This window comes from Ammodytes marinus, assembly GCF_949987685.1.
Source record: "Ammodytes marinus genome assembly, chromosome: 23".
Taxonomy (NCBI): domain Eukaryota; kingdom Metazoa; phylum Chordata; class Actinopteri; order Uranoscopiformes; family Ammodytidae; genus Ammodytes; species Ammodytes marinus.
In genome coordinates this window covers 864860-877654 of record NC_137227.1, presented here as the reverse complement: position 1 = coordinate 877654, position 12795 = coordinate 864860, and the positions used below count along the sequence as shown (strand labels likewise).

General features: G+C 43.0%; 1 protein-coding gene across 2 annotated transcripts in view; it reads right to left on the bottom strand.

The window, feature by feature from the left end:
* tbc1d19 (TBC1 domain family, member 19) overlaps nt 1-12795 on the bottom strand; it is a 57557-nt gene that overhangs the window by 1952 nt on the left and 42810 nt on the right. For both annotated transcript variants that reach the window (XM_080051779.1, XM_080051780.1), the window contains 6 exons: nt 8952-8996; nt 8708-8740; nt 2105-2214; nt 1900-1991; nt 292-407; nt 100-170 (listed from right to left, as the gene is read on the bottom strand). In XM_080051779.1, coding sequence (XP_079907905.1) covers nt 100-170; nt 292-407; nt 1900-1991; nt 2105-2214; nt 8708-8740; nt 8952-8996 — 467 coding nt within the window. The remainder of the gene's footprint in view (nt 1-99; nt 171-291; nt 408-1899; nt 1992-2104; nt 2215-8707; nt 8741-8951; nt 8997-12795) is intronic.

Below are 12795 nucleotides of genomic sequence, written 5' to 3'. Positions count from 1 at the left end.
CATCAATGGCTATTTACAGCCTTCCAGGAGTATGTGGGGGACGGGGAGAAGAGTCAGAGTTTCAAACACACACACACAGCTTTTGGGAGATAAACATACCTCAGCTGAGGCCAGTGATGTCACCTCCATCAGGTTCTCGGCGCGGAAGGCAAACACAGCAGCTGCTAGGACTGCAGGAGGTTGAGGCCACCATGTGGAGAAAAGAGTTAAACACAGGGAAAGAGAATGGATTGGAATGAGAAAGGAAAAAGTTTCAGATAATAACAGTGTCTGTAGCCCGACGACACTGACCTGCAACTACCTCCAGTGAGTTGTACCCCAGGACTCGGTCCCAGAGCAGAAGCAGCTGGTCAGTAGAGAGATAGCCTGAGAAGGCCCGCACCATCCACTTAAAGGCCATACGCAACCTGGGGACAACATCATCACATTATGAGAGCTGGAAAGTGATGCATTGACATGTATGCCTTTGTTAAAACAATGGAACCTCGCTAAAATGGGTTTGTTGTTGTGCATAGTTGTAAGGAAACTGTGATTCTAGTTATTGAACACAAGATAGCAGTAGCTCATAGCTATAGGACTGAAACTCTACTGTAATGTGTCAATGTGAATGACTGTCAGCCAAATGAATTAGGGATGCACTGAAATGAAAGTTCTTGACCGAAACCAAAAAAAATGAAACAGTTGGCCGAAGGCTGAAACTGAAAAAGGCTTTTGCAGTTTTGTTCATTTATTTTGCCAATTCTTTCAACATTGCATAAATTAACTCCCACATGTTGTCCTAAAACATATCCTACAACTAAAAAGCAACCCTAAATGAATAAAGAAACAGTAAAACCTTCAAATCTAAGAGTAAAATTATCATTTTACTAGGAATGTGATTTTGAACCACTCATTGATTTATACCTTGACTTAAAAGTCAACTCACGTTTGTCCAGTCAAATGCTATTAATATGAAGCCAGTGAAATGCTTTTAATGTGAAGCCGTAGCCTTAATGCTCTTTTTGTTTAAACAGTAACTTAAAGGTGAAGTAAACGATGTTAATATAAGTGTTAAATCACTCTTTCTTCATACAGTGATCACTTACATAGTGTGCGCGTTTCATAACATCTCCGGTTATCATTTTAGCTGTCAAACCAGAGTTTTTTTTGCGCTGCGGCTCACACTAGCGAGGTCTCACTATGAATGACACCGCTACCGACCGTCACAGAGTTTCACCGGTTGAATCACTGCTTCACCCGCGCAAGGCTTTTATTTTTCTAATGTGATTTACATCAGTCTTGGACAAACGACTTAACTTTATGCTTCATAAAGCATTGCACTGTACCATTTTTCCCTTAGTTCATCGAAAAAATGCTCCCACACTGGACATTTTAATGCACGCACCTTACAGAACTGCTCCTGCAGTGCACTCACTGCCAGGCGTGGACTCGTATATACGGTTACGTCTCTCTTGACTGCCATTTACTTGTTTACAAGTGCGCAGCTCTTTTAAAAAATGATTTCCTTATTGTCATTTAGGTCGTCAATTTTCGGTAAAAAATTTTCGGCCTTTTAACTGTTACGGCCTAAACCGAAAATGATTTATTTTGCCATTTTGGGACGGACATTTTCGGTGGCCGATATTTCAGTGCATTCCTAAAATGAATATATGATTTCTATCGACCTAATCGGGTAGAAATGTAAAAACAAGCACAATGAAACTTGGTCATGCAGGAGGAACAAGCTGAAACAATAACAGGCAGGTTCTTGTTTGCATTTCACTGCACTTTTACTACTTTAGCAAAAGGTTTGCTCTAAAGCACAATGAAAGAGCAAAGAATAGCAGACTATTGTCTCAATGGAATTGTTTGCTCTCAGTCACCGTAATCATTGTTTTGAGCAGTGTGTGGATTACTCACGGCTGCGCCCCGATCTGTCGGAGGTGGTAGAAGAGCTGGGGCAGGTGGGTCTGTAGCAGCCGCTCAAATTGCAAGCACAAGGCCACTATACCCTGCAGGAGCAGAGTGTGTACAGGTCAGAGGCAGGGTGGAAGCACATGCACACAGAGACAGAAACACACAGAGAAATGATTTGGTAGACGCATGCACGGATCAGGGAGCTCACCGAGGGAGAGGAGGAGATTGAGTGTAATCTGAAGAAGTAGCGGATGTACATTTCCCTGAATACGCTGTACAGCTTGGACGGCTCGTTGTACAAGAAACACAAAGGTGCCACTGTGGGACAAACACACACACACACACACACACACACACAGTGAAGCTTTGGTGAACTCAATGCACAAAATATTGACACTTTGAGGTGTACTCACTTTTGTTGCCAGCACTTTAGACATTAATGGCTGTGTGTTGAGTTATTTTGAGGGGACAGTAAATGTACACTGTTATACAAGCTGTACACTGACTACTTTACATTGAATCAAAGTGTCATTTCTTCATTGTTGTCCCATGAAAAGATATAATGAAATATTTGAAGAAATGTGAGTATGTATGTATATATATATATATATATATATATTCTTTACTTTCTTTTAACTGTTTATTTTGTGTTCTTACTTTAATATTTATTTAATCTTTGCTTGTTTTCCTTGTTGGAATTTTAATGTTAACATAACACATTTCTGTATGAAAGCTTGTTATGTTTTGTATGGTGTATTTCTATTTCATTTGAACTCTGAGACATCTTTTCCTTGTACAGTATCTCACAAAAGTGAGTACACCCCTCACATTTCTTCAAATATTTAATTATATGTTTCCATGGGACAACACTGACTAAATGACACTTTGATACAATGTAAAGTAGTCAGTGTACAGCTTGTATAACAGTGTAAATTTACTGTTCCCTCAAAATAACTCGACACACAGCCATTAATGTCTAAACTGCTGGCAACAAAAGTGAGTACACCCCTAAGTGAAAAGGTCCAAATTGGGCCCAAATTGTCAATATTTTGTTTTACCATCATTATTTTCGAGCACTGCCTTAACCCTCTTGGGCATGGAGTTCACCAGAGCTTCACAGGTTGCCATTGGAATCCTATTCCACTCATTCATGACAGCATCACGGAGCTGGTGGATATTAGAGTCCTTGCGCTCCTCCAGTTTGAGGATGCCCCAAAGATGCTCAATAGGGTTTAGGTCTGGAGACATGCTTGGCCAGTCCATAACCTCTACCCTCAGATTCTTTAGCAAGCCAGTGGTCGTTCAGAGGTGTGTTTGGATCATGCTCTGCTTCAGTATGTCACAGTACATGTTAGAATTCAATGAACTGTAGATCCCCAGTGCTGGCAGCACTCATGCAGCCCCAGACCATGACACTCCACACACACACAGGCATCGTTATTGATGAATGAGAGAGTGATCCTTATCTCGTAATTACGAGATCTTTATCTCGTAATTACGAGATCCTGCTGTGAAACTTTTTTTTATTTGGTGAATGCTCAGCGCCACCGTATAAAACACAGTCACTGTAGTAGTAACGTTCAGTTAGCCTATAGTTACTGTAGGAACCGTTGCTCTACAATAAACTGGCGACTTTTTTTTTGACTCGTTTTTTTTTTTTTTTTTTATGAACTGGCGACTTGATCAGAGTGTAGCGCGGCCAGATGACAGCTAACGTAGGCTCCAGCCTGCGCCCCGTCAAAGGTAATGTTATGAATGAACAAGTAGCAGGCTAATTGTTTCAGCCTCCCTCTGTAGTTTTACTCTCACCATTCTTATAAAAAAAGTTTTTGATCCCCTGCTCTGCTGCTCATATCCTACTCCACCTGGCCTGCTTCTCAACTCTTTTCTGGTGCGAGCTTTTTTGGGGGCATCCTCGCTTGCTGGAGTTTGCTCGCGCTCACTTAAAGGAAGAACGAACCACGGGGTGGACCAAACCATTTTTTAAGAAGGGGCCAAGGGGGTTATCGAAATTATTAAAATTAGAATATTGTATGACTTGTGGCTTTGTTTTAATTCGGAATCATTCGTATGATTATATATTAGTTCACTGTATGCATAATAATTTTGTCATAGATTCTACTGGGGGCTGTGTGGGCCCTAGCTGGCTGTGGGCCCTTATAATCGTCATAACCTTTACCCCCTATACGACGGCCCTGACTCCAACCACCATGCTTGACTATAGGCAGTTCAGTTCAGTTTTATTTTTATTTTGTCATTGTTACAGGTAACAACGAAACGTTGTCAGAGCAAACACAAAACAGGCATAACATTTTAGTTGTCCACCATCTGATCTCCATGAATCAATCAATCACCCAGAAAACCACACCAGTAACCCATAGGTCAGCACACTCTCCACTGCACAGTGGTAGAAGTTGACCATGAGTCTCTGGGGCAGTCTGGACCATCTCATCTTCCTGAGGAAGTAAAGGCGTTGTTGGGCCTTCGCTGTGGCAGAGGCGATGTTTTTCCCCCACGACAGGTCCTCCGACACAATCACACCCAGAAACTTAAAACTATGGGCCCTCTCCACCTCCTCATTCCCTATGAGGAGTGGGGAGTGGCTCAGTTGTCCGGTCTTACGGAAATCCACAATCATTTCCTTGTTTTTTTTTGTGTTGAGGGCCAGGTTGTTGCTGCTGCACCATGCTGCCAGCAGTTGGACTCATCATTTCCGGTGATGGTCAGAATTGAGGATGTGTGTTTGCCTACCCTTACATATTGTGTGCGGTTTGTTAGAAAGTCCAGTATCCAGTTGCATAATGTGGTGCTGAGTCCAAGTTCATGTAGTTTGTGTCGGAGTTTGTTTGGCAATATTGTGTTGAATGCCGAGCTAAAATCAACAAAGAGAAGCCTTGCATATGTGCCCCTGTGCTCTAGCAGAGTGTGGATTGGGCCTTCTGGATATAGCAGGGGTGTAGGAGGAGTGAAATATGATCGGAGAGACCCAGGTGGGGGTACGCCTGAGCTCTGTATGCGTTTGATATGTTTGTATATACCTGATCGAGTATATTGTTCCCTCTGGTTGCACATTTCACATTGCGATGGAACGTGTGAAGTACAGTTTTTAAATTGGCATGATTGAAATCCCCCGCCACAATAAAGGTACTTTCGGGGCGTGCAACCAGACATTTGTGTATACAGTCATGAAGCTTTGTTAGCGCTAGCTTTGCATTGGCATCGGGCGGAATGTAAACAGCGCAGATGTAAACAACACTGAATTCACGGGGTATGTAGAATGGTCGGCATTTAAGCAGCAGAAATTCAACATCAGGGCAGCAAAGTTGTTCAATTACAGTGGTGTTTGTGCACCAAGAGTCGTTGATGTAAATGCGCAAACCTCCCCCGGTCTTCTTACCCGAGTCTGCTGTCCAGTCAGCTCGGTAGTTAGTGCGGCCAGCAAGCTCGATAGCCGCCTCCGGGGTCGCGCTGTCCAACCATGTTTCCGTGAAGATCAAGCTGTTGCAGTTGTCCATGTGTTTCTGTGTTGACGGTCGTAGTCGGATTTCATCCATCTTGTTTCGGATTGAGCGGGCATTCGATAAGAAGATGGTGGGAAGCGGCGTTTTGAATGGATAGGCTTTTAGCCTGGACCGCACTTCCCTGCGCTTGCCTCTCTTCTGTCGGCGCTCGCAGCGTCTCCTCCTCCGTCTCGCAGCCTCGGGAGTCCCGGGTGGTGATCTGGCAATCTCAGGGGGAATGAATATATCCACTGGAAGATGGTGTACTGCTCCATTGTTAAGTTCCAATAGTTCGTGGCGGCTGTATGTATGTGTCTCCAGTTGAAAGCTGCGTACAATAAAACAAAGTGCTACCAAGACAACGAAAAACGTATGCCCACTGTGAGAGCTCCTAGCCGCTGTGACTCTGCGCGCCGCCATGTCAAGACACACTTGTCTTTGTACTCCTCACCTGGTTGCCGCCCGACACTCTTAACACCATCTGAACCAAATAAATGTATCTTGCTCTCATCAGACCACAGGACATGGTTGCGGCAATCCATGTCCGTAGTCTGCTTGTCTTCAGCAAACTTTTTGTGGGGTTTCTTGTGCATCATCTTTAGAATAGGCTTTCTTCTGGGACAACAGCCATGCAGACCAGTATGATGCAGTGTGTGGCGTATGGTCTGAGCACTGACAGGTTGACCCCCCCCACCCCTTCAAGCCCTTCAGCAATGGTGGGAGCACCCATACGTCTATTTTCCAAAGCCAACTTCTGTGTATGACGCTGACCATGTGCACTCAACCTTTGTAAACTGGGCCGTAGGGCAGTATTGCAACATGATAACCACCCCAAACACATCTCCAAGACGACCAGTGGCTGGCTAAAAAAGCTGAGGGTAAAGGTTATGGCCTGGCCAAGCATGTCTCCAGACCAGGGGCGGATCCACGGGTGGGCCTGGTTGGTACAGGCCCACCCAGATTGACAGTGACCCAATCAGATTCATCAAAAAATGTTTAATGGTCTTTTCTCATACAATAGGCTATATGGTTTTTTTTCTTGAAAACATTTATAATTTAAAATATTTACAGTAGCTACCAAAAAATAATAATATTCAGAAACCCCTCTCGTAGCCTACTCATTAGTTCTGTCCAGTGACGTCTTTACGCAACATCATGGTCGACGCAGACAGCGGATGGCGGTTTTGTGCACCATCAGATAGCACCCTCAATTAGCAATGGCTAAGCAGGTCATTACTGGAGGCTCTGGCCGGCTTTTCCGAAACCAGTGGACAAACGAAAATAGAAGTAGAGCAGCTCCTGCAGCAGATGCAAACGAAAAAGTTTGTTTTCATGCTTGTGACTTTTTGCAAACTGTTTGAAAACAGCGATTTTGCCACCAAGGACCTGCAGAGCTCAACACTTTGTGTGACAGACTGCATTTCACTGATTGAAACACTGAAAGCTACATATGCAACTTTCCGCGAGGACTCGAAGGGTGACTTTGGTGATGTGCTCAAACTGACAGAAGAACTGATGGAAAAGCATGAGATAACTAACTGGGACGTGCTTGCTTCTCGTGAACGCAAGCTGCCTTCAAAGTTTCACGAGTCTGTTGTCACCACAACGCTGGGAAAAACGTCGGCTGTCAAGAGCAATGATGACTTAAGGGCGCTGTGGAACTGTATTCTTGACAGGCAGATCACCGAGTTAAACTGCCGCTTTATGGACGACACGTATGGATTCATGAGAGCAGCGGCCTCTTTCGCACCTGGATCTGCCACTTTCGGCGAAAAAAACATTCTAAATGGTCCATGTGCACTGTATGGCATTGAGATCGCAGATACTGAACAGGCTGTGTTCATTGAACACATCACACGGAAAATGGATCGGGAAAACTTTCCTACATTAATGGAAGTACTGGACAGCTGCCCTGCTGACATTTTCCCAAACATGAACAGTGTTTTAAGGACCATGATAACACTGCCTTCCACGTCCTGCAGCGTTGAGAGACTTTTCTCCGCAACAAACAGGATCCAAACGCGCTTGAGATCATCCATGCTGACTGGACGCCTCAACAACTTGACACTTTTGTCTTTTGAAAGAGAACTCATTGACAGTTCGGATTATGATGACATAATCAACTTTTTCAACTCGAAGCCTAGGAGACTCCGCCTTGTGTAGACGCTCCGGTAAGACTGGGTTTTTGTATTCTGGCCCGCCTTTGCATTATTGCTGTTTCTGAAAGTTGTTTTCTGAATATTAATTAATTCGATTGATTCGTTTGATCCATATTCATGTTCGGGTTGTAGTCACTATATAACATGAGCTATGCAGTGTTGGATTTGTGTTTTTATTTTGTTATTATCCTACATCTGATCCGAGTCCGACAGACTGGTAGGCCTATGTGATATGACATGAGTATAAGGCATATTAAAATACTACAGATTTGCAAGTTCTCTCCTCTTCATCATTTTATATAGCTATAAGACTCCGCCGTGTGTAGAAGCTCCGGTTAGACAGGGTTTTTGTATTCTGGCCCGCCATGGCATTATTGCTGTTTCTGAAAGTTTTTTTCTGAATATTAATTCATTCGATTCGTTTGATTCATATGATGTTCGGGTTGTAGTCACTATAACGTGAGCTACGCAGTGTTGGATTTGTGTTTTTATTATGTGATATTCTGACATGAGTAAAAGGCATATTAAAATGTAATACCGATCTGCACGTTCTCTCCACTTCTTGATTTTTTAATTTATATATATATGGCTATGTATACGTGTTTGTTTAATCTTTGAAAAAAACAAGGCCCATCCAGAATATTCCTAGGCCCACCCACAAATTAGGTTCTGAATCCGCCACTGCTCCAGACCTAAACCCTATTGAGCATCTTTGGGGCATCCTCAAACGGAAGGTGGAGGAGCGCAAGGTCTCTAATATCCACCAGCTCCGTGATGCTGTCATGAATGGAAGAGGGTTCCAGTTGCAACCTGTGAAGCTATGGTGAACTACATGCCCAAGAGGGTTAAGGCAGTGCTGGAAAATAATGGTGGCCACACAACATATTGACACTTTGGGCCCAATTTGGAAATGTTTTCACTGTTATACAAGCTGTACACTGACTACTTTACATTGTATCAAAGTGTCATTTATCCAGTGTTGTCCCATGGAAAGATATAATGAAATATTTGAAGAAATGTGAGGGGTGTACTCACTTTTGTGAGATACTGTATGTGTGTTATTCTTGTGCCAAAAAAAAAACTCCCCAACTTGACCCCAATAGAAATATGAAAAAAATAAATTAATGCAAGTATTAAAAAAAAAAAACTTACCGTACATTGAAAACCCATGAAAAGGGATTACACCTGTTCAAATGAGATTTTGTTAGTCAGTGCAGGAAATACACAGAGACATTTATAGCATATGGATGTAGTTAAGCAACATATATACTTTAGTCTTAGGACAAAATACCAACCAAAATACAACATGTGAATAGGTGGAAACCTGTCTTAAATGCCTTTTTTTATGTTTCTTATATAAAAAAAATAGACTTAGAATGTCAGGATGCAGGCTCACCGTTGGGAGGATAAACAACGGCAACTTCCTCATCTCCAGCCTTTCCTGTTGGACAGACAAACAGACATCATACGACCGTTGTAAGGTTGTTTGTGTCAAGTGGCACTCCTGCCAGTTCTTGTGATGATGTGATGTGATGATATGGTGTGTGTGTGTGTGTGTGTGTGTGTGTGTGTGTGTGTGTGTGTGTGTGTGTGTGTGTGTGTGTGTGTGTGTGTGTGTGTGTGTGTGTGTGTGTGTGGAACGTACAGACTCTCCTTGATAGACCCCATAGAAGAACAGCATTAGTTGCTGCTGAGCTCAAGAGCTATGACATAGACCCTGTTTCTACCTGGGATTAACATCTGACTTTTTGAATCTGGTTACAAGTGGACAGCTCTCAGTCCGTGTGTTCCCACTTGTATTTTCAAATGTGACTTCTTTGTCTACTTGTGATCCGATTCCATTTACCCGCGCTGTATTTAAATCAACACGTACATAATTTCCGTTTGCATTGCTGTTTTTAACCGGTGGGGTTCAAACAAGTAAACATACAGGGCTGTACAGTGCCACAGTTTTAATCGCATTTGCTATCAAAATGCATTACATGCGAAGATAATTACAAGTCTAGGTTGAAGAGATAGGCTACTGTCTCATTTAGACAAGGAGGAGCGATGCACAACACTGCTTAGAGGGCTCTACATTAACACTCGCCAAATGCGGGAAATATCATAGATAGTATGAAGGTAAAAACTCTTAGGCGAGTAAGTTATTACGCCTCTTTGGCTGGTGAAAGATGTGTGTTTGCCGGGCGGCTTTTCTAACGTCTGCTACACTCTTGTCACCAACACCAGTAGCATACACGGCTTTCTGTATGCAGTTAAGATACTGCATATGCGAACAGAATATTTCCTGTGCGCCTTCACATTAAAAGCATGTTACTAGCCAAACGCGAGTTGACTTTTATTCTTAAGCAGATAAGAACAGGAAGTAGTTGCCTTGCAGCTCTCCAGTCAATAGCAGCGATTTCCGTGTTTTCAGATGTACGCAGTGAAATGAAAACAGAGCTTGTCATTTGCAATACTGGCGGATGCAACTAACGTTCATGAGGCTTCTATAAAAGCTGTATGAACGCCAGTGATGCATTTTCAACGTATTTCCGCTCAGGCAGGGGGCGGCAGTTGAGTAGGAGGTCCCTAATGTGGACACAAACCACATTGGTGTTTCCACTACCAAATGAATGCGATCACAAGCGACAAAACCGACGTAAACCACCTCCGAATGTGGTTTTTGTGATCTGATCTCAATGCGTCTTGAGAGTATTTTCACCTGTAGTTAGGGCTGTATTCAGTTGATCGGATCACGAAAGTCAGATGTTAATGCCAAGTGGAAACGGGGTCATAGACATAGACATTAACATTTAAAAAACATATCAAACAATTAACAATGACGGTAAATTTTAATATACACAATTTCAGACAGGTAAGATCCTTCATGAATATTAATGTTGCTCGAATGTTTTTACACTCGATGATTTTTTCACATATCGAATACTGTATAACCACATGGTCACTTGCTGCTGGCACAACACCAATATAATCTATTTTTAAAAAGGCCATAGAAATCTTTCACAAAAAGCCATTTTCGTTTCACCATTGCATTGTTTTAGATAAACATAATTCATTACATTTTCTTAACTTTGTTTATTTTAAAAATGCATGTTTTATATATAAAATTTTGCACAGACTTGCTCCTTCTCTGAAGGACTTTATTAAACTGAAGTCTGCGAGTGGGACTGGCACCAGGGCCACAGCCCGAGGAGACTGTGACGTCCCATACAGACGCACTACATTCGGACAAACTGTTCTGTCAGTCATGGCCCCCAAGTCACTGTGGCCCCCAAGTCACTGCTCAGGAAGGTTGGGGATCTTCTTCTGGAAGTGGATGGCTGCTCTATCACCCCATCCCCCGTAGTCCGCAACCTGGGTGTCATCCTTGACCCCACCCTGTCATTTCAGTCCCATATCAACAATGTCACAAAATCTGCATTCTACCACCTGAGAAACATCACAAGACCCTCACTCTCAGACTCAGTCACTGAAACCCTTATCCACTGCTTCATCTCCACCCGTCTGGACTACTGTAATGCCATCCTCACAGGTCTCCCCTCCAAAACCTTGGACCGACTGCAATATGTTCAGAACTCAGCTGCCAGGGTTTTAACTGGCACTAAGCCCTGGCAGCACATCACCACCACCCTGATGCAGCTCCACTGTCTAAGTCCCGGATCAAGTTCAAAATCCTTCTACTCACCTACAAGTCCCTGCATGCTCTGGCCCCCTGTTACCTCTCTGACCTCCTCCATCCTTACCCCCCCCCCCTCCCCCTCCCCCTCCCCTCTGCGGTCCCTCAGGTCCTCTGCTAAGGACCAGCTGGCAACCCCCCGTACCAGACTCAAGACCTTTGGGGACAGGGCCTTTTGTGCGTCTGCCCCCAATCTGCTCCCCCTCCATATCCGCTGTGCCACTTCAGTGGAGTCCTTCAAGAAGCTCCTGAAGGTACACCTCTTCTCAGAGGCCTATGACCTCTAACCCGCCCCCACCCCCCTGTGTACACAAACACTGTACTTCCCCCTTTTTTGTGAAGCGACCTTGGGTACCTTGAAAGGCGATATATAAATTAAAATTATTATTATTAGTCAAAGTAACTAAATATTGGAATATTCCCCCACTCACAATAAGAGACTCACACAATTATTCAACCTTCAAAACACACCTGAAACAGTGGATAAAAGAAAACCAAGTCTCTGAACACCTTTAAACTCTTTTATTGTCTTGTGCCATTTGTGCCTTTGTATATGTATTCTATTTGTACTTTGTATTTATCTGCCTGCCTAGGGACAGCAGATGTACATTTTTACAGCTGTAATTGTTACAGCTGTTCATTAATATGCATTGTCCCTAAAAAAAAAAAAACATTGCCGCTTTGAGCGAGACTAGGCTCCTGGATGATGGATCCTTAACAGAGGAAGGGATGGGCTACACATTCTTTTGGAAAGGCTACTGTTATGGAAATAAATATTGTGTGAATGTATATCAGTGATTCTTGAGAAGCGGGACAAAAGGCCATCTTCCAATATTAACTGCTGTTATGTTTAAAAGTAAAAATATCTAAAATTGTAGATGTTATTAGGGATTAAGAATAGAAGGTCTGAAGCAGAATTATCTCCGAAATTAAATTTTATCATTATTATGTCAAATACAGTATATGACACTTGTTCTTCTTACGACGTCCAAAACATGTGTCCACAGAGAAGGGTTCAATCATTCATATGCAATAAAACCTATTAAAAATGTACTTTAATGATTAAAAATATATTTTTTCATCAAAAGCAACACTAAATAATCTCTCACATCAACTAAAACTTTTTTTCCTACAACACATTCATGTTTTATAAGGTTTTGTAAGTGGTGGGACACTTTGTCACCACCGTCAGACAATCCATTAAAATGTAATAAAATCAGGCAGAATAAGGGGCAGTTGTCAATATGAAGGACCCAGGGCTGTACAGTACGACAGTGTTGATCGCATTTGCTACTGAAATTGATCACATGCGATGATGAATACAAGTCCACTCGCACTAGTGCTAATGAGGAGAGGCTGTCTTTGAAACACAGAGGGGCGCTGCACAACACTGCTTAGAGGGCTCTACATTAACACTGCGGGTAAATGAGTCTTAGGTAAGTATGTTATTGAGTCCACCCTCCACTTTGGCTGGTGAAAGATGTGTGCTCGGGATCTGTGCTAGTGCGGCGATTCTAGCGTCTAATAAACTTCACCAACGGTAATAACCGGAAGGATGCGG